General features: G+C 41.4%; 2 protein-coding genes across 12 annotated transcripts in view; one reads left to right on the top strand and one right to left on the bottom strand.

The window, feature by feature from the left end:
• The window catches only part of foxn4 (forkhead box N4), a 7615-nt gene extending 2206 nt beyond the window's left edge, over window positions 1-5409 (top strand). For both annotated transcript variants that reach the window (XM_044196874.1, XM_044196875.1), the window contains 8 exons: window positions 1623-1789; window positions 2416-2528; window positions 2628-2738; window positions 3140-3267; window positions 3407-3503; window positions 3603-3810; window positions 3919-4311; window positions 4404-5409. In XM_044196874.1, coding sequence (XP_044052809.1) covers window positions 1623-1789; window positions 2416-2528; window positions 2628-2738; window positions 3140-3267; window positions 3407-3503; window positions 3603-3810; window positions 3919-4311; window positions 4404-4654 — 1468 coding nt within the window. In that variant the 3' untranslated portion in view covers window positions 4655-5409. The remainder of the gene's footprint in view (window positions 1-1622; window positions 1790-2415; window positions 2529-2627; window positions 2739-3139; window positions 3268-3406; window positions 3504-3602; window positions 3811-3918; window positions 4312-4403) is intronic.
• Window positions 5410-27643, bottom strand: acacb (acetyl-CoA carboxylase beta). 10 transcript variants are annotated; one of them, XM_044196862.1, is made up of 55 exons: window positions 27375-27637; window positions 26585-26650; window positions 25052-25610; window positions 22180-22312; window positions 21931-22069; window positions 21624-21733; window positions 21395-21476; window positions 21203-21301; window positions 20916-21025; window positions 20701-20811; window positions 20363-20572; window positions 20096-20266; window positions 19798-19959; window positions 19544-19707; window positions 19047-19197; window positions 18835-18938; window positions 18651-18732; window positions 18416-18561; window positions 18174-18324; window positions 17944-18078; window positions 17484-17630; window positions 17211-17399; window positions 16986-17086; window positions 16807-16895; window positions 16572-16696; window positions 16364-16477; window positions 15774-15887; window positions 15598-15687; window positions 15387-15505; window positions 14818-14841; window positions 14056-14196; window positions 13838-13937; window positions 13643-13750; window positions 13466-13522; window positions 12994-13035; window positions 12642-12857; window positions 12310-12465; window positions 11851-12054; window positions 11570-11725; window positions 11364-11486; window positions 11009-11278; window positions 10778-10875; window positions 10517-10637; window positions 10335-10445; window positions 9603-9746; window positions 9384-9504; window positions 9196-9292; window positions 9000-9096; window positions 8773-8908; window positions 8498-8675; window positions 8248-8366; window positions 7997-8151; window positions 7686-7856; window positions 7163-7299; window positions 5410-6586 (listed from the first exon to the last, which is right to left on the bottom strand). In XM_044196862.1, exons 3-55 carry the CDS (start codon window positions 25588-25590, stop codon window positions 6460-6462), a joined length of 7296 nt encoding a protein of 2431 aa, XP_044052797.1. In that variant the 5' UTR covers window positions 25591-25610; window positions 26585-26650; window positions 27375-27637; the 3' UTR covers window positions 5410-6459. The 10 variants fall into 10 exon arrangements, 9 of the variants coding, with proteins under 9 accessions (XP_044052797.1, XP_044052796.1, XP_044052798.1 ...); XM_044196861.1 differs by lacking the exon at window positions 26585-26650; XM_044196863.1 differs by lacking the exon at window positions 26585-26650 and having other exon boundaries at window positions 8254-8366.

Here is a 27643-nt window from a genome sequence, read left to right as displayed (position 1 = left end):
TTGGGCATTTATAATGGATAATTGCAACCTTGAGTAGATTTGTGAATCAAAAGTGTAAAAGACTGGCTATAGCAAATATTGCACATAGTTTTTAATCACTTTGAGTGCATACGCACCTACTTCTGTGCTTTTTTTATTCAAAACAAAAAGGAAAAAAGTCTCTACAGTTGTACCTTTGTAGTACTTTTGTTTAACATTGTTAGTCTCACAAAGGTACACTAAACTTCAAAGCTCCAGCTGAGAAATTGTGATACTTTGCAGGGTGTTAAACTTCACAATGCCACCTGCTTCAAAAGGATGATCCCTCACAATCATTTATTGGCGCATGCAAGGTGTTTGAGGACGTGTGCTGCTGATTTCTGGCTGCACTGATGTCACTTATTCAGACGGCAGACACAGAGCCCTGACCTCAAACTACGTTTGCACCCCCTCTGGCCCGAGGCTCCGATGATTTCCCCATTTAGGGAAGACAGGGGGTGATGGTGGGGGGTTGCAGCAGTGAGGATAGAGGCTGGAAAGGGACAGGGAAGCAGATGGCATCCTATTTGTCCCTCTTATGTGAGGGCTGTCATTCCAACAGATTAATGCAAGGGCCAGGGTAAAGAAAAGAAACGACAGAGACAATCAACGAAGGGTCTGGGGAAGACAATAGAGCCACGTGCCACTGGGCAGATTTGTCGTTTGGGACACAATAGGTGATCATTTTTCAATAGACAAGGCCAACTGTTGCAGGCAACATGTGCTGCTGTCCCATGTTTCAAACGATCTCATGCGTTGTTTACTTATGATTCAGCCAATGGTTAAGGCGAGACCATGGTCACCTGACACAGGGTTGATTTTTTTATTAGATTTGGTGTGTGTGTGTGTGTGTGTGTATGAGGGGGGGTTATACTCCTACACTGTCCACAGACACACAAAGTAACTGAATAGTATGTGTTGTCATAGCGACCCCAATTACTAAACCCTTGCACAGTAAGTGTGCAGAGAAGACTGGAGAGGATTCAAGAGGATTCCTCTCTTTTCTTCCTTTCTCTTCGAGGCTCACCACATAAAAGACGTAATGACAGAAAGCTGATTGGTACTGGCAGTGCACTGGTTAAACAGAAAGCCTATTTAATCCAGTTTACAGCACAACATTTACAAAAGTATGGGTTGAAAAATATTCTTAAGGTGAAATTTTCTATTTTTTTTATTCTTAAATATCTATTTTGTATTTATTTTATTTTTTGAAATTTGTATTCATCGTCAGCAAATAAGCAGACACGTATAAACCATAAGTAAAACAAAGATCACGCCTAGAAAAAAACAACAACATCTCAACAGCTGATTTACTCTGAATGGAAAGCTTGTTTAACTTCTCTCATTGTTGATTAAAACTGTCACTGCTTAATAACACTTGTAGTTAATCTTCTTATGGTAAATCCTGGATGGCATGGCTAATACACGGCTTCACTGAGCAGCTTTCATCTCTGTTTCCTCACATTCAGAATCATTACAGTGGTTTTGACTTTGAAGGACAAAATGTACTATCAAGTGTTTAGATTTAAATTCCTCTTGTGGTCTATGTGTGTCTGAGCCGACAGCCGTGTTAAGCCCCCCCTCCTCCTTTTTCTCTCTTGAAGGCTTCTGACCACGGACCCCTCCCAGCTGAGGGAGGAGGACCTCCCTGGGGACCTGCAGTCTCTGTCATGGCTCACCTCTGTGGATGTGCCCCGACTACAGCAGATGGCTGATAGCCGAGGCCACAGTAATGGGCCCTCCCAGGGCAGCTTGTTGGAGCAACAGACAGGTGAGGTGACAGGGAGGGGACAGTGCAACATTCAAAAACAGCATCATCTCTCTGATTGGATGAATCAGGACTGCTGGATTCTTCTGGATTTCTGGACTCTGCAGACATGAACACAGCTTTATAAGACCATCCTGAAAGACAAAGACCAATGAAAATACAAGATAGGGACAGTTAACCTCAGCATCCACTGGGATAGTTTTGGTGGGGTTTGCTGAGGTTTGAGCAATGAGTTTCTGCTCGCCTTAATATTGTGATGAACAGATCAAAGTGCAAACAGTTCACTTCACAAAAACTCACCAATAGCTTATGTTTCCAAACATAATGAAATAGTTACTTACAAGACCAATCCACAGACCTTATATTGAACAGTTTAACTGTGAACCACTTTCAACTCTCTGTTACTTTGCAGAAGAAAGAAAATTTGTAAATGGTTATAAGTAGCCATATTATTCTGAGCATCACAAAGCAACTACTATTAAGCCCCATTCTACAGTTGTCAGCTACAGCTGACATCTCCAAACCTCAGAAATCACACCATAACTATCTGGGTGAATAGCACAAGAAAATATCTAAAGTAAGTTTTTCGGTGAACTTTCCTTTAATCTAATAACTGTTCCCTCTCACAGCTCAGCTGAGCAGCATGACGATGGCAGCGGGTCAAGGCTCCATGCTCCACCTCCAGAGCAACATGCAGCACAGCCCTCTGGGAATCAGCATCATCAACACACACAGTGGAAGTGTGAGTTTTAACAGCAATGCAAGAAAAGAAATCTGTACGTGTTATGTTTTATGATGCTTATAGGGTTAATTGTCAAATATACCTGTATCTGTTTCGCAGATGTCTCCATTCTCCATGAATGGGCTGCCCTCTCCGGGGTACCAGTGCCCTACCTCAGTCTACCAGCCTGCACCCCAGCAGGTGTACTCTCTAACCCAAACTGGACAACAGGTACCAAACCCTAAGCTAAAAAAGAGCCTGATTTGATCAACAGTGAATTGGTAGTCCTTTGACTATATTTCTTTTTTCTTTTATCCAGACTGTGTAATGCTCAGAGGGTTTAATGATGTAGGCCAGTAAAGAGGGAAACCTAAAGTCCTGAGCTCTCTGATAATGGTCTAATATGTTGCCCATTTCATTTGTATTATTATTAAAACACCATTATTGGGATTGTGCTTATTTCTGGGACTGTACTCTTATTTCTTGTTGTCGCTGATTTGTTGGTTTTCTTTGGCTTCTTGTGTGGATTACCTACATGGACCTCTGTCGTCAATGCTACTTAAATGCTAGTAAAAAACAAAAAAACTGTGAAAATGATAAGGTTCCTCATTATTCTCTTGTTGTTCTCGTAGTGTTCAACCAGTGGGCTTTATAGCAATGTCTCTTTCAACAACCAAAGTCTATTCACACAACCTCGCCTGGCTCCACAAGAACAGGAGCTGCAGCCCAAGTCTTTCCCCAAGCCAATCTATTCCTACAGGTCAGACCTCACTTATTTAGCTAATAACAATAATTATAATATTATCCACCAAAACTTGTGAATTTTCTTTAGTGTATTTCACCTTCTCTGCTTTAAATTACATTCAAATAAAGCTTTTTTCTGGTGTTTTTTTTTTCAGCTGTTTGATTGCCATGGCTCTGAAGAACAGCAAAACTGGCAGCCTCCCAGTCAGTGAGATCTATAGCTTTATGAAGGAACACTTTCCTTATTTCAAGGTATGATACTCATACCTTCATATCACAGAAAAGGACTAAACGAGAGGGTGCATGTAGATAAAGAATGTGACCGATTGTACACTGCTTCTCTCCCTGCAGACTGCACCTGATGGGTGGAAGAACTCAGTCAGACACAACCTGTCCTTGAACAAATGCTTTGAAAAAGTGGAGAACAAGACGAGCAGCTCATCCCGTAAGGGCTGTCTATGGGCACTGAACCCTGCCAAAATTGACAAGATGGAGGAAGAGATGCAGAAGTGGAAACGCAAGGACCTCCCAGCCATCCGCCGCAGCATGGCTAACCCTGGTCAGAAATGAATTTTGTTACATGTAAAAGGTTTACTGACCAACCAGGCAATGAGTCATCAAAAACTGACAATGCCATTAGTCTAATAATCTGTCTTTTCCCCTGCAGATGAGTTGGACAAACTGATCACAGACCGCCCGGAGAACTGCAGACGTAAGGCTTTAGAGCCCGGCATGACCCGGCTGCCCAGCTGTCCAACTGGCCTCCCGCTGCCCGTTCCAGCCCAGATGCAGCCTCAGCCAATAGTCACGCTGTCCCTGCCCTGTTTACCTATGCACCAGCACCACCAGCTTCAGGCCCAGCTCCAGGCTCAGGCCCGCCTGGGACCCCTGTCCCCTGCCCCAGCCCAGACACCTCCCCTCCACACGGTCCCTGACCTTTCCCACAGTCCACTCACCCAGCAATCAAGCAAGCCACCAGACGATTTCTACAGTGTGCATGGTGATACACACACAGAGGTGGATGCACTGGACCCTAGCATCATGGACTTTGCCCTTCAAGGTAAATATATTTTTTAAGCGTCAGTTTTTTGTTTGCTAGATAATTAAAGTGCTGTTGCATCAGTACACCAACCTCTCTATCTATCTGCTTAGGTAATCTGTGGGAGGAAATGAAGGACGACAGCTTTAACCTGGATGCCTTGGGTACCTTCAGTAACTCACCCCTCCGACTATCAGACTGTGACTTGGGAACAGCCAACCTCCCTCCTGTCTCCACTGGATCGAACCTGCCAATGTCAGATGTGCAAGTGACGGGCCTCTACACCTCCTACACCTCCCAGGATCCCCTGTCTTCCCAGTATATGGTCACACCAGCCAACAACAAGCCCATCGCACTGCTATAAAGCAGCTGAACTGTCTCAAACAGAGTCGACCTGATTTATTCAACTGTCTGTGGATATCCGTGGATGCCAACTGAAGAAGTCTGAGGTCAAAGTCTGAATTCTGGTTTCTTGTGTGCTACTAAAAGTACAAATCACAGAGTTTTCCTTCATTCAGCTGGCAACTACTTGGAGAAGGATGTTTTAAAATCATTTCACATACAGTCCACAAGAAAACTGCTCATTAAGAACTAAAACTGTTGATAAATAAAGAGGTGGCTGTAAGAAAAGTATGTAAGAATTAAAATATCTAGCTTTGCCAAGCAAAGACTCAAAGCCTGTATGAGTACAAAGACTATGTGGAGATGTAAGTTAGCATCCGCCAGTTTTTCGACAGTTCACTCTACGTTTTAAAGCCCTACCCTACTGTAGCTCCCCGTCTCTTGTCTGTTGTATTGTGCTAGACATTATTGCTGTGATGTTTTATTTATATTTATAAAAGGCAGCTGGAGAAGGTGATGACTTTATCAATCTTTTGCTGTATATATTTGAATGTTTCGAATTGCTATAGCCACAGAAAAGCTTTCTTTCGACTGTATTTACCCACTTCACTCCAAAATGCTGATGTGTGCCAACACTTTGAGTAATCCAGATTTCACACATTATTCTTTTACACACTGTGATTAACGTGTCTCAAAGTCACATGTATATTATGTTCATTAACTTGACCATGATAAAAATCAAATGGGTAAATAAAAGAAGTTTCTTTTGCCAAAAAATATCTCAATGACATTTATTAACAAACAGTCCTTGGTAGAATACAAGACACAGGAAAGACTTTATATACATTCAAATAAAATTTCACGGCTGATATTTTGATCAGAGGTAAGGCAAATGAAGCCATCACTTGAGGCACCACTTTGGCAATTACTGTCCACCTCTTGCCAACCCTGAGTCTTAAGAATTACTGCATTATTCCTTCCTCATTCATAACATTGTCTTAGCACACAAAACACTACAGCATAGAGACACATAAACAGACTGAAAGTAACGATGAAAAGATGGACGACTGAGTCAACAGTGAAATGACACAACTGCACTCACGAAACTGCTTATTGGAAAAAAATTCATCTGCTTCTTAATTTGCATTTCTGCATTACAATACTAGTATATAAATTCATATTTTTAGCCAAATCAGAAATAAAAAAGAATGGATTGATCTCACCATTTTCTGACTCAGAAATATTTGATTTTTGTTTTATTTGAAAATTGATCAAAGAATTGATCAGTTGTCCAAGCTACATTCAAAGATGAACACAAATTCTTTATTTAACTGAACATGACAACCAGCACCTAAATACAAAGTCTGCCACTTCATGAAGCTTTTATACTGTAACTCTGGCCTCAATAGACTGCACAGAGGCAGAATTTAACACTGACCCACCTTTATGTACAAGTACAGCCAAGTGAAATGTGTGTTACAATCATAGTTTGTGAACCAGAAAGTTCCTGGACTGAGCAGCTGAAATGACTGACTGCTTACCTTACAAATGTTAAATACAAACTCTCTGCCTGTCAGTCAGGAGTGGAACAGATTATGACATCCCAGCAAAGACGCAGCAATGTTTACAACAGACAGAGCACAGTAGTGGTTTTGTGATCACTCAGGAATAAGTCACTTTGTGCATGTATGCATTATAAGTCCCCCTTTAGCTTTACATTTTCCACCTCTTTACCTACAGTACAATCAATTAATAATACAAACTTTATTTTAACTAGAACAGAGGTTTTTGTTCTTTTTAATAATATAACCCGATACGCCTCTCAGCTTAACTGGTGCTGGTGCTGTCCATAGTTGCAAGCAGATGCGAGAGCTTGGCCCTCTGCGATGGAGTGATAATATGGCTCATGTGGATGATGCAGTCCATGGCTACGTCAGGGTTGGCTTGCACCAGGCTGGAACACGAGGAAAATTATATCACAAACGTAGCTATTAAAGATGCTGGAATAAATTATTTTAAGCAGTGAAAATGCAGAGATAGTGAAATTGGTCTAAGCTGCAGTATATTCTGTCATTTCTGCATATGAAGAAAATGGCCTGCCCCCTAATATATCAGAAACTCACTTGTGGTTGCATACCAACATCATGACTCCATCAATGTTAAATTACCCTGACAGGCCCAGCATGCATCTCAGTGAGGTTTCACTTATGGGATGGGCTCAACAGCTAAGAATATATGGGAACCTTTGATTTATTTGCCCTAAATGCGTTAAGATGAAGATATACAGTCAGTGTAGCTGTAGAGTTAAATTCTTTAGGCCATTTTAGCTAAACGTGACCAAAGTGATAGAGCGATTGTGACTTATTTGGCTAGTGTTCGGGTTTATGTCTACAATGTAGCGCTGTAATATATAAGCTAATATTCCACAGCTAAAATCCTTTTAAGATTTATTAAAATGCAGCACATGGCCTTTTGGTGTTGATAAGTTTATGGCAATGAAAATAAGCTTTATAGGTCACAAAATGTATACCTGCGGATGTGTTTCAAAGTGTTTTCTCTTCTCAGGTACTTGATGTTCTCTTGGATGGCTGATCGAGTGCCATCCTCCTCAGACAAATGCTTCTCAAGCCACTCAACTACTGCTTGGTTATTATCCCACAGGTAGGCCTGGAAAAGCAGACAGAAGCACCTTTAAATCTCTGATCTGTTTTAACAATGAAGTGCTCAAAAGGAACCACATGATTTGCAGACCACAGGCAAATATTGACACTGGATTGATTAGACATGTAACAACTAGGTATTAGCTTTTTAAGTCTTACAGTATGTAAGTGTTGATCAAGTTATTAACAGGGGTAAAACAAATCACTCTTCAAGTATAATGTCACACAACTATTCCCCCATCCCCATAAATTTAAAACAATTATACGTTTTGTGGCTAAATTTGACCTATTAGCCCTACTTCAGGTGCACCACTTAACAGACATTTATTCACAAGGTTCACATTACATTTAGTGCATTAGCAGAGACAGTATTCTCTGACTGTCGTAACATACCTTGACTGTTCCTTCTGTTTCAACAAACCAGCGTCGCAACATGGACTGCATGTGTCCATCACTGAGGTCCTTGTTGGCCTGAAGAATCTCACACTTCACCACCTGCTCCAACAGGAGGCGCCGCAGACGCCAGTAGAAGAAGGTCCGCACATTCTTCCAATCCAAAATATCCTGTCAAGAGTATCGAAGGGCACAGTAAAATAAGTTTAAAATGCTTGAATCGTCTCTAAATACAAGTTTATTTTCTGCATCTAATGTTACACACATATTGCCAATCATAACATCAGCGTGTTCATGAAGTGCTCACTCACAGTAATGACACCCTTCTCCTGCATCCTGCCTGGGGTGTCATGGAGATCTACAAACTGCACTGCCACCTGGTGGTAGATGGGCAACAGGAATTCCTCCCTTGCTTTGAGCTTTGACTCCAGCTCTAGGCACTGTTTGTCAGACAGCTCTGGGGAAGCTGATGAAAACAGAAGTGCTTTGAGCGACTTTAAGCTGTATTGCAATTAAAATGAAAATAAATGCAAATGATTGTTGGAGTTTAGAAAGAAATAACCTTTACCAAGCTGCTCAACAAGACTAGCATAGACTGAATCTAGTCTTTTCATAGTCTTCAGTAGGTCCTTCCTCCTGAATTTGATCTCCACTGTACCCTCAGCTTCCAGCACACCACCTCTGGACATAGAAAGCACAACATCAACAGGGAGACAACAAAAAAGCCAGAAACTGGTTATTCTCACACACACCTGTTGCTTTGGTTGGGAACTCCAAAGAGTAACAGTTAAAAAAATGATTTCTTCATGTACCTGCTCTCCCTGTCTGCATAGAGCTCCATACACAGTGGATTGATGGTGGGGTCTATCACCACCCATGAGCCTCCTCTCAGCTCAGCGTGTGGTGGGATGTACACCAGCACCGGCTGTCGGAACTCACGCAGGGCGTCCACGATATAGGCCCCAAACTTCAGTATCTGGTCATACATATCTGGGAGTGAAATGGGCAAAAACACATTTTTTTAATTAATAACAAAAGTTCTTGCATGTAACGTAGTCTCTTTGCAAAGTTTAGTATCGTGCTATACCCTTCATTCCACCAGAGAAGCCCCTCCAGTTGGCAAACACCATGAGAGGCAGATGTTCACGGTTGAAGTCACAAATCGCCTGAGCCGTTTTAAAAGCTGAATCTGGAAACCACACCTGGCCAGCCTGCTGCAGAACCTGAAATGAACACACAAAACATGGGCAAAGGTGAAAAACTGTGATATAATATGTTTAAATCGTAAACATGGTGGTGGTGAGATTTACTCACTTTGGATTCTGAATCCAGGTTTGCTGGATCTGCCGGGACTGTGAACTCAACTGTGCGTGTTTCAACAGCAATGACACCAAGTGGAATTCCTCCTAACCTGTTTTCATTCAATAGAATTATTAATCAATTTACGTGTAGGGTTTAAAAAAAAACACACCATTTTACGAGTGCGTACATTGAGTGTAAACAGATTTACCGTGCTCTGCCCACTACCACTGTCTGAGCCCAAGACCCCATGATCTCCATGAAAGAGCCGTGGTCGAAGAAACCACTCTGCCAGGCACCTTTCCCCGCTAATGACACAGAGGCAGACAAAAAGGAAATTAACTAGGCTGATTACCAAATTCAACTCTTTCAGAGATAAAATCGCGTCTTGACACTCACTTGGATGAGGTCTCCCGGCCAGCATCCAGCGGGGGTCATACGGTGCTTTTGTAGGAGTATATTCTATCTCTCTGTCCACTGGATCTGTAGTTGCTATAACAGGCACAGGGGAGTGTTTGTTCTGTAAGAAGAACTACAGTTAGTGATCTGAAGCGTTATTCAGTTACTTTTATAGACCTAAAAGTCACACTACGTGAACTTTCACACATTCAGCTAAACCTTTGGCATATAGGAGAGCCACTGGAGGATGGTGAAGACGCCCTCAAAGTCATCTGGCACAGTGCTGTGTGTGACTCCATTATTGTGCATGATCTGGATCCCTCCCAGCTGGTTGTTGGAAGTATAGACCTCTCTGCCCAAAACCTGCACAGAAACAGGGACTTCAATGACCACGTTCAGGGACAAGTTTATATCGGCCGTCAACATTTAATTTCATACTAAAGTGACAATATGCAGCTGCGGTATGGTTGGTCCGGCCCTCCTCTCTCTCCCACCACCTTCTGTACCTCAAGTTGCTTCTGACCATTTAGCTATCTTGAAACAACCCCTGACCTGAAGTCACCAGTATCCATTAAGCCAACAGCAGTATTTAAGGAGACCAACAAAGTAATGTCGCTCTTGATTGGCTTTGTCTACAGCATACTTTGCCTAGTTATTCTTCCAATTTGATCTACTTTTTCCCTTATTTTTTTCCCTTTTTGTTTGCCTTTATTACTGCACATAATTGCTCCAAACCATCCCACTGCTGACAACATTCACAACAGATGGCATGCAAAGCACAATATCCTTAACATCACAGGAAAGCCCATTTCTGGCAAACAGGCATTTAGATGCAGTTTCACAAGCAAACCCTGACTGACCAGGTCTAATATAACAAATGTGTTTATTTTAATGACTTTAATGAATTTTGTCTATTCTTCTATAACAGTGACATAGGTTAAACTAACAAACCTTGTTAAGAGCGCCTGCTCCAGTCAGGATAATGTGAGAGTTTTCCACCTGAATCACTCTCTGTCCCAAACGGACCAGATAGGCTCCGATTCCTATAGCGCGACATGTCACCTGCAAGAGCATAAAAAGTGACTCAATGTTCCAGAGGATCTTACTCACAGACATCAGAGCCACATTCTCACCATACTAATTGTAATAATCTCCTGATAGGCCTGAGAGGATTCTCCAGCAATGGTGCCAGAACCTCGCAGGTTCTCAACCCCAAGACCTTCGTCCTTCCCGATGACGTCAGTGATGATGTACCTGTAACAGATGGGCACAGTGATGAAGACCGAGAAAGAACAAATCTCTATTATCCCACAGACACAAGTTAAGGGTGTCAAATATTTAAATTAGCTGAATTTGCTACTGTATGAGAACAAACAACCAATGATTTGTTGTACCTGGACTCTCCACCTTCCTCTACATGGTGACAGTGAACAGCATTGGTGGAGCTGATACGTGTGTAGTCCTGCGGTGTCAGGTAAAGGTACTTGAAACCCTACAGAGAAATGGAAATAACGTATAATAAAAAATGTCAAACCGCACATACATATTGCTACAGTATTCCCTGTGGTCATTTCCTCAACTAGTGTATAATGCAAATATTAGGAGAAACACATTCCAGAGGTCACCTTGTAGGGGTCAGCGGGGTCAATCCAGGCCACCTGGAACATGTGTTTGATCTCTTCAGCGAGGCCAATGCGCGCTCCACTGTTGGCTGCTATGTAAATGCGGGGGATGCCCTCAGCACGAGCCAACTCAGACGCCCTGAGGAACAGCTCATCCTCTTGAGGACCAAATGAGCCGATCATGTGAGTGATGTCATTACAGATGACAATGATATCTCTGCCCTCTGGGTACTCTGGAGTCTTCATCTTCATCCTGAATGCAACCATTCCCACCTGGTGAAGAATGGTTATAGTGTCTATCAGTATCATCACACTGAGAAAGCATGAACTGATGTAAATGCTCTAAAAGGCGTCCTACATTATTGTCTCCAGGCAGGCGGTTCATCTGCACGAGTCGACCTTGAGGGTCCAGAACCAGCTCGGTGCACATCAGCACGTCTTTAGGGTGTTTGTCCCCTGGACCCCACAGCTTAAACAGTGCCTACAGGAAGATTTTCAGTATGAGTTGGACACCTTAGCAACCACAAAAAAAGAAATAAACCTAATTCAGTGAGTTAGCAGTACCTGTCTGAACATCTCGGGGAAGTCATATACGTATGTAGTCCCCAGAGTTTGAGCCTGGAAGCGCTTGGCCTGCAGCAGGTCTTTGGTCACATACGGAGTGTTGATCAGCATGCCATGCAGAGGACCCTGCTTATCTCCATATGACTTGAACATGATCTGAAAAGGGTAACATGATGAGGTGAATTAATGATAAAACAACCACACTGAACAAATCCCCTGCCACATACCACATCTTTTGGTTCACATTTCATTGCACAAAATGCTCAGTCCACTGTCCTCACCTGTCCAGAACTTGGGTCAGTGACCTCCTTGTACAGGCTGATGTCCAAGTAATAGCCAGACTCATTAGTAAGAAACAAGCGGATAGGAACGGCATTCCCAGTTGGTGTCAGACGGATGTTGATCTTCAGCTCAGCCTGCATGACCCGCAGCTTCCAAAGACGGATGCCGTAGCGCATCACCATGGAGCGAACAGACTCCTCTATCTGGGGTCCCAAGAAGAGGACAAGGATGTTAAAAAGACAACTGAGAAATAAATCAGATATATATGCATAGGTCTGAATAGAGGTCTGTATATATAGTTAGTTCAATGAAAGTGGACTACAGAAATTGAAATCATAACAAAAAGGACACCTCTAAAAGAAAAGCAAATTAACATGAATTTTGAGAACTGTATGAAACTATGAATAACATGAATTGTAATACAGTACTGCGGTAGCATATATGTGCTGGACACTGACTTTAGAGGGGTCCATAATGACAGTGGGTACGAAGTTGAGGAAGATGTGGTTGCAGTCTGTGCGGACACTGGTGTTACTGAAGGCCACCTCCAACTCATCCATGGCCTCCAACAGAAGACGTTCTCCCTCATTTTGAAGGTATTCAAAGGAAGCTTCCTGGTTGCGTATATAAAAGAGATTTAATTCACCAAAATAACATTACCACTAACCACATATTACCAACATTTTATAAAACCTTTCACCTTGGGAAAACATAAAAAACATAACAAGCACTAATGATGTATATCTTTTTAAAGAATCAATAAGCTGTACTTTCCAGTTGCTCTGCTCACCTTTGTAATGAGATCTGAGTGGCGGATAATAGCTCGTATGAAGAAGCGGTAGTCTGTGACTTCAGCCCCCTCCTGCACACGAGCAGCACCGAGGTAGAGGTGCATCTTGTGGTTGGCACAGGGAACGGCTGTCAGGTCAAAGTTCCTCATGCGGTTCAGCTCCAGCTGAAACGCTAAAGCTGGCTCCAGATTACGGTAAATACGATCCTCCTGGAACTGAGGAGAGGCACAGATTGGATGGGTCATCATCTCCTCAGGCTGCAGCATATCAACTCAGTAACTAACTGCAATATGATATCAAGTTTATGATTACAGGATCTATCAAGTTCTTATTAAAAAAAAAAAAACTTACCCCATCTCTAGCTCTGAAAGTGAAGAACTTGGGAAATTCTCTCTGTTGAAATAATATATCAAAATAATAATAATTAGATACCAAGCAAGTATGTTTTCAGAGTAAATGTGTGTACTTTAGTAGTTACACGGCAGCTTTACTGAACAAAATTAGTGCAGCTATGGTGAAGCAGTGACTAAATCTTTTCATCATTTTAGTATAAAAAGGTATGAACAGCCACACTATGCTGTGTTACCTTTAGCATAAAGACAATACAAGGATTTCATTGGGATTTGGAGACTATGGTTCACAGTTAAGAGAGAACAGCTGTGCTAAGAACAGTATCTACATTATTATAAGTTCTATTATAATAAAAAGAATCAGTCAAAGTCATAAATGCAATAGAGGTAACACCATATACAGAAAATTTAAAAGATAAGAATTGGTGGGCCTAATGAAAATAGTGTACTTGTTGAGATTGTTGTTGAATTACCTTCTGTGCAATCAAAAATGTGATTCTCCTGATTCCACACTCAAAGAGGACAGCTTTCTGTAAAAAAACACCATTTTACAGAACGCACCATACACCACACACCATTTTCAATTTAAAAAAACTGAAACAATATCTCAAATTCATAAGAATCACTCATGTGTTAAGAAGCTAGCTGACCTTTGACTGGGCAAAGGCAGTGAAGGCTGTAACCAAAGCATCGTCATCTTTTGTGTCTGCTGTTTTTATGGACACATTAATGATGTGGATTGGGTTCTCCTTCATATTCTGCATGGGATGGAAGAGAAATTGGTGAAATGAAAACAGCTTTTTTTATTGATAAGCCAGTGACCCTAACACACCCACAGCGCTCACCTTGAAGTTCTCCTCCTCATAGAGACTGGAGCAGGACTCTGAGAACGGAGCACTCTCCAAGAGTGGTTCTGCAAAGCTGGCGAGAACTTCATCAACATTCCTGCAAAAGAAAAAGAAACACATCAACATGCAATAACTTATTTTTACATATCTTTTTAAATAATAATAAATAAATATTTTATGAGAGAAAGGAAAATTATCATCAAATTAAAAGTGACCTTTTAAAGTCGTCAAAACACTGGAAAGCCACCATGGCGCCCATTCGCTGGCAGGGTGGAGACCAGGCTTCCTCCATGAAGAGCTCACTACTCTGCCGCCTCATTTTAAACTGGCTTGATCCACTCACTGGCACAGGAATCCTGATAATGAGACATACACAGACAGTGACAGCAAGACAGGACCACTGAATGATCACATAGAGAAGTTTGCTTTAGGAATAAACACTGAACAGCCAAAAGTACAAATATTCGTACAGACAGCAATTACAGCAAGTCTGGATGTTCCTATCTATTTAACAAAAAGCCATCAAGTATGACCACCCTCATATCCAATTATAATTACATACAGTTGATAGGTACATTTTATGTATTGAATTGAAAACGATTATGAATTGTTGTTATCAAGATCAATTGTAACTATATCTGATTGAGAGTTGCAAATCAAGAATCAAAATCTGATGCTGGAGAATACAGGCTCCCCATTCAGTAGCAGTCAACAAAATCTCAGGCTTGAAGTTTTTAAGAGGAATAAATAAAAGATGTACCTCTCAAAAAGATCAGGTCTGCTTTATAAGCTGAGCGAAGCAACAAAGCTCAGCTAAAAAGTGAATTAAAAAGGACTTTTTAGAAGAGTCCCTAAGCTAATTTTTCTGGTTTCACAGAACAGGAAAGGAAAAAGCAACACAGTGCATTCAACATGCCTTGCTGTGAGACATACACACGATCAGGTGGTTTGGCTGGTTGGGAGGAGCTGTACTCTACCTGTTCAGAGTAGGGCTGCTCCCTCTGAAATAAGATGATCGACAGGTGAGTGTCAGCAGTGGATGATCAAACTGTACCTCTACCTTAAGGCATTATGATTAGATCAAAGCACTTTACAAGACGCTATGCACATTCACGTTAATGTTCAGTGGGCAAAACCATTCTGCATTCAAAGTTAGCCATAAGCAGTTACAGCCGCAGTTTAGAGGCCGCTCTCCACCTGTACCACAGGGTACAGGATAGCTATCTTATCAATTTTTTTTAATCTTTGTTGATCCATCAGGCCAATGTTATAGAGAAGACTGGTGAGGGCTGAAGGACACTTACAGAATGTAATGGATTTCTTTATAAAAGTCAGCCACAAAGTGAGGTATTTTTCTATGAAAAGGCTGTTTATTTGGTTTAATGAAATCCTTCTTAATCAGTGGAAGCCCACTCTGCCATAACATATCTTACCAATGTTGGAGGTGGTAGTGATTCACCAGTAATTCAATAATTAGGCAACAATGTGTCATTCATCTGTGGCTAAAGAGTCTTTGCAGCATAGTTTAGTGAAGGAAACTTGTTACCTGTTCGGATGTGATGACGGTAGCATAAACTGGAAGTCTACAGCGCATGTTCCATCCTGCAGCTGGTGATGCTGGATGCTATTCAGCTCATAGGCGATGTAAGCTCTGCGCACATACACCTGAAAGTCAACACAGAACAAGTAATTATCACTAATTAACAAATACAAATGTATAAGAAAGAAACTCCTTAGTGTGAATCCACTGAGCATACCTCCAAGGCAGCCATGCAGACAACTTGATTGGAGTGATAGAAGAAATTGGGCAAAACATCAAAAATGGAGGTTTCGGAGAGAATGAGTTTCTGTGCCAAAGAAAAAATATATTAATTTGATATTCCAGCCACTAAAAAGTGATGGTTACAGTGAAATGTCTCCACACAAGACTAACCTTCAAGTTTTCTGGACAAAACTGGTGGCCATACATATCAATGGCTGACAGGAAGATGGACTCCACCTGGTTGTGCCTCAGTTCGTATGATGGTAAATGGGAGGCAATCAAGACCTGTGACACATTTACAAATATAATATCAAGTCCATACAGATGGAATAACTTGATTGTAAAAAAGGGTGCACCATTTCTTGAAATTTGAGAAATAATACATTTTAGAAAAGACTGATGGTCTCAAAAAATATCACTTGAACCCAACTTGAGGTGTCCTGTATGCTAGATTACCTTAATTAAACAATATATTCAAAATAGTCAGAATAGTACGGAAGCCCTGAGAGGCAAGAGAGAAAAACAATTCTGGTGATCCATTTTCTAAGTCTGATCTAAATTGTTTTCTCTCCTGTCTTTATGACCTAAGAACAGGTAAAAAATAAAATAAAAAAAGGTTTTGTCATGATAATCTTTTTTTCCCCCCATTTGTGAAACAGGTGGGAAAAAGTTTTGGATCACCAGAATTTTTTTTTTCCTCACTTGCCTCTCAGGCCTTCCGTAGAATAGTGTTTCACTAAGATGAAGGCGTTAGATATTACCTGTCTGGCTCTCAGTGCCACCTTTGAGTTCTCCATCTTGCTAAGCTGCGTGAGCTCGTTCAGAATGGCCATCAGCTCATCTGCTAGCGTGGAATCCCTTCCACAAAGTTGGTCCTACACAGTGCACAAAGTGTCTTTCACTAAAACTTACGTATTGGAGGATTGTTTAATTAATGCTTGCCAGTGTTGAGGTTGATGAGCGCCTTACTATGAGCATTGTGACTAGGATGTTCTTCTTGGGGACCTGGGCATGAGAGAAGATGTACTCCAGCACAGGACTCATGTCAGGTTTGTGCTGCTCTCTCAGGTTGATCACACACTTGTCATAGTGAGCTGTTTGTGAGAGCAAGAGTAAAGTTAGCTATGACAAACAAACCACAGTTCAGATGAAAGAAAATCCCTCATCTATAGTTTTCATATAAAATTTAGTGTATTAATGTCACCTTGCTGAAACTGTATCTCTACTTGCAGATATCGCTTGAGCAGATCGAGAACCACAGACTTCGTATAGCCACGAATTCCACTGCGGTACCTGGACCAGACATATTCAATACCAATATTGTTCTATATGTAATGTATTACTGCTGTACAATCTGCATCTGACAAAAAAGAAGAAACAAACCTCTGTACCAGCTGAACGATACTCTGAGTGTTCATGAAGAACACCTCTCGGTCAGCCTTCCTCTGTAGAGTTGCTGCATGGCTGTCTAGAATATTTGCAATCTGGAAGAAACAAAGGCAAACATCATCATATTACCTTGACAACAGTGATTATTTGTATTTAAAGAACTTGCTCAGTGACACAGACACAACTGCAACCATCAGTATGTCAGTGTGCATCTCTCACCCTTTGGCTGGGGAATTGGCAGAGGACAGAGGTGATGTTGCTCGCGTACTGGGCCATGACTTTACGGATATCTTTCTCCACGCCAGGAGGAATGCGACCCGCCACACTCGTCATAATCTCCTGGAGTTCCATCAGTGGCAGCGAGGGGTCCCTTAAAGTCTTCATCAGGGTAGCCACCCATTGTTTCAGCTGCAAGCATGAACATACATATATAATTAATAAAACTGATGGTAACATTTAAGAATCTGTAGTGGCAGAAAGCCTGCTATGTACCTTGCTGCTGAAGTAGGGCTCTTCAAGGCAGTAGCCGTCCATGACTTTACCCAAGTTTTCCAGCACGCTGTGAAACACCTGATGAAGTTTTCCCCCAACAATGGGCAGTGGCTGCTGGGGTGGCAGTATGGCTGTGTTGAGCTCCACCTACGACAGGAGGCAAAAGCAGTAAAGAACAGATTCCATTATTATCTGCAATTCACAGCAAAAACAGTTCAAACGTGGGACACAGATAATAGAATTATTTGTTTACCAACCAGAGCTTAAACAACCATCAGTAATCACTTGCAATATAATATTTTTAGTAAATCTGGGCAAACTCAGGCCAAAATGTGGCAAAATGGATAATTTGACACTATTTTATCCAAGACCTGAACATTAGAATAATGTGTTATAAATTCTAAGGCACAATTAAGAGAGCAATTTATGCACTGTATGTTGTGATTTTCTATTCACTTACCCGATGTATACTGCTGGGGTCATCCAGGTCTATATGTGCCACCACACAGCCAGGCTGCAGAACTGCTCCAGGTCTCTTGACAAAGTGGACACAACCAGACTGCTGCACAGTCAAAGTCATCACCATCTTCATCACCTGAAACCGCAGCACAAACAGCCAGTCAATAAAAATACCAAAAGACACAGGATGCCTCAAGAAATCAATTTTTACCAAAAATCTGTCACATTCACCTCAATCTCTGCGTATGTCTCTCCTGCACAAATGTGGCCTCCATCCTCAACCATGTACTGCAGCAGTTTACCAGCAGAAGGCGACCTCAGCACCGTGGGATCCTTCTCCTTCTCAAATACACAAGTCTTGTTGCCAACAGTGATGCGGTAGCTGTGGGGATAAAGCAATTCAGAAAGAATGAATAAAACAAACAAAACAAGCAAACAGCTGAATCTAGATGTGCAGATTCAGGAGCTCTTGCCTGTCCACTTCCTCTTTCATGTAGGTGGTGTGGCTGCTGCCATCATAGCACAGCAGGAGGCCACCATCACTCAGCCTATGGACATCTATCTCGATGTTGGAGCCATTCATCATGATGACATATGTTGTTGGGGATTGGCGAGCCACCTGTAGGCAGCAGCAGTGATAATTCATTGATTAAAAAAGATAAGAGGTTAAGTCAAACAAGGAATATGTGATGGGAATAAAGTAGATACCTTGAGGCAGAACTTGACTCCTTCATATATTAGGTCCACACTGACAGAGTTGAGGAGACTGGCTGCAGGCAGTACTTGGCCTCTATAGATGCAGCAGATAATGTTTTTTTTAATAAATCAATTGTATACACATATAGTAAGAGTTGTAGTGAGATATTAATGAGAAGGGACTGTGTCTACTGACCTCTCCAGTGAATGTAGGTAGTCAGACATGCTCTTTCGGAAGCTTGCATCAGCAACATGCAAAGCACCACAAACAATACCCAGCATGGTATCTGGTCTCTCCGCCTGTAGGAAGAGCATGTGGCGTCATGAAACAAAGAAACTACACACCAATTGAGTGACCAAGTACCTAGATATGTACTGATTTATGGCATAAGGTCTTCAGTCTCCTACCTGCACTTTCTCTGCAATGAGATGATCCAGCCAGCCAGTGTCGATGTCATTGTTTCTGAAGCTTTCTGTCTCTAGTAACTTAATGAGGTATTCAACCGTGGTCCTGAAGTCACCTCTGATGGACAGCTCCTTCATAGCCACCACCATGTTCCTGAAAGCACATGGCAAATATGACACCTGATAAACACATGTATCCTATGAGAGCTAGATAGATGTTTTAATGTCATATTATTATATTATACATTATACATTATTATAGAACCTACATTTGCTACAACGCAACTGCATTCATTGCAAAAGTATTCTGCGTAACTGTCTTCTAAGATTTTATGATATAGTTGGCAGGTTGTTGCATTTTCCACATTGTTTTATTACATCATGGGCAGTTACAACATTAGTTAGTTACTGGCCATTGCCTCAGAATCGATACCTGAAAAGCTTTAATTGCTAGAGATCAGATATCACGGCATCATTAGAACAAAAAAAAAAAGGCTCACGAAATGGCTTCTTCACGGTTCTCGCCCCAGGAGAAACAGTGTCCAAACTGGGAGTCTGCAAATTCATGCAGGCCACCAGTTGCCCCCACACTGAAATAACCCCAGACATTTTTACTGCTGCGGAAGTTCAGCTCCTGCACAGTGCCAGAACTGGGCTTGAACCCCTGTCAGGGAGCACAAGGACGATAAGTCAGTGGTGCAAATTAGTGAAAAAAAAGTGGTGTTTTTTGAGTGTTGATGAAGTTGACCTCTACCTCGTCAGGGTTCTCACTGGTGATCCGAACAGCTATGACGTGCCCTCTTGGACTTGGCATGCAGTCAGGAGTCTCAAAGTTAATGATGGTGTCGCCCCACGGAGTTTCTCCATAAAGCAAGCGGATGTCCTTAATTCTATGAAGGGGGATGCCCATCGCAATCTATCAGAGATGAAATACTGAGTTAAAATGGAAGGGTTGGATCGCTGGCTGTAGTCTGTCAAAGTTGAAGTGAGAATGATTCATTTTGTTCTTGTGGTATAATTCTTCTTCTTCATGTCCACTGACAGAGGTTTACCTGAAGCTGGGCAGCAGGCAGGTTTACATCTCCGATCATCTCTGTACAGGGATGTTCCACCTGCAGGCGAGGATTCAGTTCCAGGAAATGGAAACTTCCGTCTTCAGAGAAGAGATATTCCACAGTGCCTGCACTCACGTAGCCCACCATCTTGGCCAGTCGCACAGCATACTGGGCCAGAAAGAGGAGACAAAATCTAAAGTCTCAACCAGAGAAGCTGAGTTAATTAGGGTGGGAAAATAAATATGTGCAGTGGCGTAAACTGACCTGTTCCATTTGCTCCAATGTTGAGGGAGCAGCTATGGTGGCAGGCGCCTCCTCGATGATCTTCTGGTGCCTTCTCTGGATGGAGCAATCTCGTCCAAAAAGAGAGATGGCATTTCCATACTCATCAGCAAGTATCTGAACCTCAAGGTGTCTCGCATGCTGAGCCAGCTGCATGATGAAGATAGGTGAGCCAGGCACCTCTGTCTGAACCTGCACTCAAAAAAATTCGAATACATGTTGGCTGTAAGAATGACAGTATTACTTATTATACTGTATAAAGTGACATCTAAAATCACAAAGAAATCAAGCATTATGCTGTAAAATATAATAACACAAACCTGTCTAAAGAAACTTGGAAAATCCTCAGAACTTTCTACTTTCCGTATACCCTTTCCACCTCCACCCTCAGAGGCCTTGATAATAACCGGATAACCAATTCTCTCAGCCCCCTGCAGAAAAACACCACATAAACTTAGCAAAAGGTATATGCTTGAAGGGGGAAAAAAAGCAAATGTATAGATATTATTATGATGACTTTGCTAAATATGCTTACTGCCAGCCCATCATCTACATCCTGAACGCAGCCCTTTGTGTAGACCTCTGGAGGAACACTGATTACATTGCCCAGTGTTTGGTCCTCCTCTGCCCAGTCCACTCTCAGACCTGGAGCACCACAACACACAAGGATATAACATAAAAACTCTGTATTCACTCTATACAGGTGTACAAATATGAACTTAAAAGTTAACCACATCACAGGGTCTATATTCTGGGTCTACAGTACAGTTTGTGTTACTATACATTATGAGAACTGAGACAGTGCTGGAGGTAAAGCATCACCTGATCCGCTCCATGGTAGTGTGGGAATGTCAGCACTCTGAGCCACAATGGAAGAAGCCACCTTATCCCCGAGAGCCCACATGGCCTTACTGGACGGCCCTGAGAGAAATAGTCAGTTGACAATGAGACACAGGTATGAATAAACCAAATAAAAATAATGCGAACGTTCTGTGGTTTCAAACTGGATTTTACCTAAGAATGATATTCCTGCTTTGTTCAACAGCTCGGGCAGTTTGGGATTTTCTGAGGCATGACCCCAACCAGCCCACACAGCCTGTTATCAGTGATACACACAGACATGTAATCATTTATCACAGTTTGTTTTTAAAAATAAACAGGTAGACCAGGTCACAGAGGAAAAGCTTTAATTCAGAGGCCACAGGCCAGGAAGACCACTGTTTAGATAAATGGTGAGGAGTACCTGCACTGGGATTCTTTTAGCAATGTCCACTATCAGCTCTACGTTGGCGTAGTTGTTATTGTTGGGCCCACCGGGTACAGGCACATAATGATCTGCCATTTTAATGTATTCTGTCAGGGAAAGGAGAAACATATAACAATTTATTCAGTACAGGCTTTCAGAGAATTACTCTCTATGGCACTTTGGTCAAACAGCTGACTTAAGTTAAGACACAGTTTCTAGTGTTTTCCTCTCACCCTCACTCAGATAACTGCTTGGTGACAACTGCTGGGTAATAAAAATTGATAAGTATCAAGTTTCCAATGACCTGCATTAGCTTTCAAGTCTTCAGGGGTTACCATGACAACAAAACGGACGGTCCTTTCATTGCGAAACATTTCGTAGGACCAGCGACGGATAGAACGCATACATTTGACTGCGGCTATCCCATTGTTAGCTATCAGCACCTGTAACAGAAACAGAAGCCACTTGTGTAGCCTTAAGAAAAGACAGAAACGGGAACATTTTGCAATGAAAAATGGAGATTCAATAATACAAGAAGGACTTTCATTCTTACTTTTTCGATGACCCGGTTGCCACCAAATCGGATGACAAACTCAGCAGGAGAGGCCACAGTGAAGTCCCTCTGCAGATCCATCTTTCTGTGTTCACGTCCTTTTTTCACCAAGTGAAGACCAGACATGCTAGACCTACAGTGGAAAGCTCATGGTTAATTGTCTTGGTGGTAAACAGCTACATAACAGTGTGAGTCAGGGACTGAGAACAAACTACATAACTACAACTAGGGAACGACGGACTTCAGAAATACACTTTACCACTGCTCTTCATAAAAAATAATTCACAGTGCAATCTCAACATTAGCTACAGAAATTAGATCTCACCTGTTGCCCGCCTAGTAATAATTGATAAAACATATATTCTAAAATATTTGTCTTTAAATGTCTGATTATTTGTGACTGACATTGTGAAATCCAAACTCATTATCAGCTTTAATTTGAGTTTATATTTAGTCGTGTGGGATTAATTGGAAGTGACCTACAGCCTTCATGTTTACTGTGATTTCAACAGATAACTATATTCATTAAGTACTATTAGGTTATTTCTACACAGTAGTCAGTGATAAAAATGATTGATATATTAGTTCACTGGAGTCTTTCCTTACTCTAAAAATCAATAATGCAGGATCCATGAGCAATGGAATGTGCCACTTCGCTGTCTGGCTGTCAAAGCAAATGTAATCATCAAATCACATAAAAAATAATAATAAAGCAGTTGGCAAGTTTGCTTTTAGAATCATAAGCTCCATTTGTATGTTAAAAAAGTGGATCATCTCATCTGGTTTACTGTTAGATTAGATTCGTTTAGATTCTTACAAGATTAAAAATGGTAGTTTAGTTACTAAATGCAAAAGTAGTAAAACTGAACTTTACTGACGTGGTAATCTTATTGTTTGAAATCCTTCATAATGTAAATACCGCCAGTATTACAACACAGAATATGATACATTTCGCACACTGTTTATGTTACGACAGCAAAGGCAAAGCAACTTTTCCATGTTTTGCAATATGACTAAATACTGCAATAACTTAAGATAATTTCACGTACCATGATTATCAGCCGGCTCATACCTTGTTCATTCCAAAGTCTCGTTGCAATTGCACCACAATCCACTTCATAGAAATTCTGTGCCATGTTAAGATATCACTGAGAGACACCGGTGTTTCATCAGTGAGCTATACTGTGAAGTTGGAGTGCAGTTCCATCTGAGCTGATATGAACTTTAAACTTAACTCCCGTATTGTGCTGTTCACTCAGGAAAAACAGATTGCACTCTGTTACTGAGCGAGTTTTTGATAACCTTTTCCAGCTCGGTGTCATGGACACTCCACTTTCTGATCTTTTCCCAGGGCAGGGTTTCATTTAACTAGGCACATACTTTACTGAACAAACAATGAGTATCTCTACATAAACATGACTTAGGGACTAAGAGGAGCACAACTTGTGCTAAAACTTATTATTGTACTGCTTCATAAGGAGGAAGCCATTCTGGTCTGTTTTACACTTCCCTCCTCTAGGGGGTACACATTGGAGGGTTTTGTTTTTATTTCCTCAGACTTACGTGTGCCAAGACAAGCTCTGTTCAGTTACATAACTACAGTATGGCCACACGAGTGAGCCTTCCTGCTCACAAACATGTCTGCAGATGCTACAGTATCTACTCTACTTTCGTACAAAGTAATAACGCATGTTTTCATTATTTCTGCTGCTGTAACATAAAGCATGTTATAAGTGTCCACATAATAAACACTGCAGCAAAGGTATCAAATTACAAAGAACGGTATCCAACTTTTAATGTCACTTACCTTCGGAGATATGGGAACAAGCCGTTTCCCTCCATTGTACAGCCTACTTTACTGCCCTATGTGCCTTTGTAGTGAACTAGATTATAAAATCTAAGACCAAAACAAAGAGACCTCTACAAAATGCTTCCTCGCAAGCGCTTCCTCCCTCCTCCCCTCCCACATCTGCAGCAAAATAATCTACAGAGCCCTTGTGACGGATCACAGACTGTTCCTTGCAAATATACACAGAGGCAAGGCCAACACCAGGACAAAAGTGTTCATTCTACTTCAGGCTAATTCTGTAGCCAAAGTTTTTGGACATGAAAAGAAACAATCATGCACGCACAGACAAATATATTTTCCATTAAAAAAATTTCTAAAATGCATCTTCTTCCTCTGAATTGCACAAAGATGCTTCTAAAAATGAGAGTTAGGAGAGGAAAATCTCTTACCTTTCTTCAGGATGCTTTCCACATGTCCCGCTATCACAACTACACATGTCAAGTTGAACATTTAGCTGTGTGAACAAAACAACCCCTCTGATCTACGATCATATACCATTGCTGGGTATAAAAATAACTCTCCACTATGCAGACGGTAAAAAAAAAAAAAAAAAGAGTTAAAAATAAAAATTTGTGGAGGATTTAAAAGTGTTTTTGTTTGCTGCTGTTGTGACCAAGAGTCACACCACAGTTTTCAAAGTCACTGGCTCAGGCTCTTGTTCCAATAATAGAGCCGGGGTGTTTGGCATGCGACAATACCACAGGTCAACTCCATACAGTCAGGTGATAACACGCAGCGTGTGGAGACAGGGCAAGCATAACCGCACGTCACCAACATGGCCGCATGTTTGACCCACACACTTTTGAGCAAACACATCCTCTACCAGACCTAAAAAACAACCCAGTTCATATTAGTCCCTCAGATTCATTTTTGGCATAAGTGAGATGCTTCCATGCTTATATCACATGCCAGAGTTACAACTTCCAGACAAGGCTTTTCGCCTGTGTGTAGTCGCATGATGGAGTGATGAAAACATGCCCGACCCGAGACATTAAATTCACTTAGATAGAAACAAGGTCTTACTTGATGCTTGAGGAGCTGGACTGTGGAACTACAGAGGACGTCTGCTGAGGAGAAGATCTGGGGACGGAGGTCGGTGGCTGAGATGCGCCCCTTGGAGGTTTGGTGACCAGAGGTTCCTCGTCTGAAGAGTTATCCTCTGATGCTCCGAGAATGAACTTGAGGCGTTCCCTCGCCTCGGGCCCTGAGCTGAGCATTGGCACTTTGGTTTTGAAAGGTTTCTGGGTGGTCGGTAGCAATGATGGCTTTTCTGATTTTCCCTCAGAGGACACCTGCAAAGCCTCAGCGTCCAGTGTTTTGACTTTAAGACCCACAGAGGCCCTGTTATCCTCATTGTGGGTTGAGGTAGTAGGAACTGTTGACAGGGAATATTCGCCTGGATGAGGGGATTGTGTAGCGGGCGCGTCCTCCTCGGCAGGAGGCAGACCACAGCCAGACGGAGATTCATCTCCTTTCAGTGGCATCGCTACTGTCTTGGTATTAATCCTCCACAGTAGCAACAATATCCATAGGATTAATCCCAAAACTGCAAATGGGAGCATTTACAGACATCCTCCCAAAACTGCAACAAGAACAAAGTGGACATTATAATTCATACAAGAGATGACAGTAACATCTACACATCATAAGTGAGCCAACTGAAAAGTGGCATTAAAATTGAGTATCCATTGACTGATTGACAAATATAATAAATATTATATTATAATATTATATAACAGTGACGCCATTATACTTTGTCCACCACAGAGCACTGACATTTTTATTTTTCAACTGTAAAATGTCTCACTCAGTGCATATTTTTGTCAAAATTCCTTAATAACCAAATTTAAGGGATCGAAAATGTTTGTTTACATTAAGGGTTTATGCAAAAAAAAATAATCTGCCAATATATAAGTTACCAGATTTTTTAAAATCTGAAATATCGATATCGACCTCAAAAATGCAGCATTAGTTGGACTAAAATGAAGAGACTTTTTGTCCCTGGTCAGCTATGTAGCACTGCTGTCTGTGCACTATTCTAGTCTGAAGACATTTCTCTAGAGGTGATCAGAGGTCAGAGGCCCTCTCAGGACAGAGGCATGCTGGGTAATTTGAGCTCTGGGTTAGGCTTAACTCCATAGGAAAATAAGAAAACATGTAGAAAGGCTTACTTTCATACAAGCTCAACCCTAACAGAACAAAGCTATACTGATAAATGTCTTTCCTAATCAACTAAAACCATATTATGAGCAGTCCTTAAAATGTCATATGCACAGTCTTCTTGACTTTTGAGTCCTATAAATCAATAAATCAAGATATTTATGCAGTTTACAATGCCAAGCAAGGCTGGCAGGCTACATTTCCCAGGCTTCTGGTAAACAGCCTATCTGTGACAACTGACATGAGAGCCAAGTGTGGCTGCTTCATATAGGCTAAAGGTCAACACTGGGGGAATGAAGGGTGAGGAGGAGGAGGAGGAGGAGGAGGAAGAGGGGGCACAAACATCCACACACACAGCATCAATGAGCATCTGAAGACACCAAAATAAAGACATACATATGAAGGATACAGTGATGTGTAATCCATGTGAAACAAATGTGGATTCCTCGTGTCAGCCAAAGTCTGTGTTTCAAATTAAAATGAAGTATATATTAATATGCAATACATGTGAAAGAGGCACTCAATAGAGAGACAAGGAGGCATTTGTCCTCTGGAGCCACTTCGACTTTGACAGAAACAAAGAAAAGGCTGAGTCATCACTTTTCAGATGAAGCACAATATTTAAAAGCATTTATTTATAAAAATTAGCTTGCACGATTTTTCATTTCACGTGTCATATTTTTAAAAAGCACTTTCAAAGTTTCCTTTGGTCGCCATTAGTATTATATATATATATATATATATATATATATATATATATATATATATATATATATATATCCAGTACTGAGAATTTAAATTAAAGGTTAGTTATTCCATAACGATAAAAGTGTGATAAAATGTGTTGACTTTAGGTCCATGCTGACCTCAACAGTCTGTCAAATGTACACTGACTGTCACAGACAAAACGTGGCTTATCAACTGCAAACTGAGCCAAACACATACCAATGTACTGTTCATTTCGCACAAAAAAATCAACTTAAGTGACAGAAAAAAATAGTTACAGAAGTTACAAAAGCAAGACGTTCAAGCAAGTCAGTTCTGACAGAAAAACTGGCGTTCAATCATTGTAATTTTTTACCCAACATGAAAATTAACGTGCTTTTTAAGATCAAACACGAAGTCCATTTGTGGTTAAAGCGAACTTGTAAAAGCGGTATACAAGTGTAAAGTCATTTCCACTCACCACTACAGATAACGAACATCAGCTCAGTCGTTGTTGTTGTTGTTGATGTTGTTGCTGCTGCTGCAATACTCAGGCTAACGAGCTAGCTGACAGCCAAACCACTGGTTATTCTTCATAACTTCACACAAAGTTATTTTGACTCAAACTCCATTCTTCACTGTCTATTTATCCCTCAAACTCCCAAAGTGAACAGCCTCGCTGCTCGTGGTTTTTAATAGTTTTCACTCCAGCAGCCGCAAATGTCAAAGAGGGGGAGGGGGGTTTTATTT

The sequence above is a fragment of the Siniperca chuatsi genome, linkage group LG5 (genome assembly GCF_020085105.1).
Source record: "Siniperca chuatsi isolate FFG_IHB_CAS linkage group LG5, ASM2008510v1, whole genome shotgun sequence".
Lineage (NCBI taxonomy): Eukaryota > Metazoa > Chordata > Actinopteri > Centrarchiformes > Sinipercidae > Siniperca > Siniperca chuatsi.
This window is presented reverse-complemented; position numbering and strand designations above follow the sequence as displayed.

Bases quoted from the DNA above. Each gene is read 5' to 3' on its own strand.
- acacb (XM_044196862.1), bottom strand. From the start codon at position 25,590: ATGCTCCCATTTGCAGTTTTGGGATTAATCCTATGGATATTGTTGCTA. The intron at 13,523-13,642 runs GTCAGCTAGCTT...GTTTTTTTACAG, and splicing joins CTGCCTTTGCCCAGTCAAAG to AAAGCTGTCCTCTTTGAGTG. The intron at 9,505-9,602 runs GTTTAGCTGAAT...TTCTTCTTACAG, and splicing joins GGCTCTCCTATATGCCAAAG to AACAAACACTCCCCTGTGCC.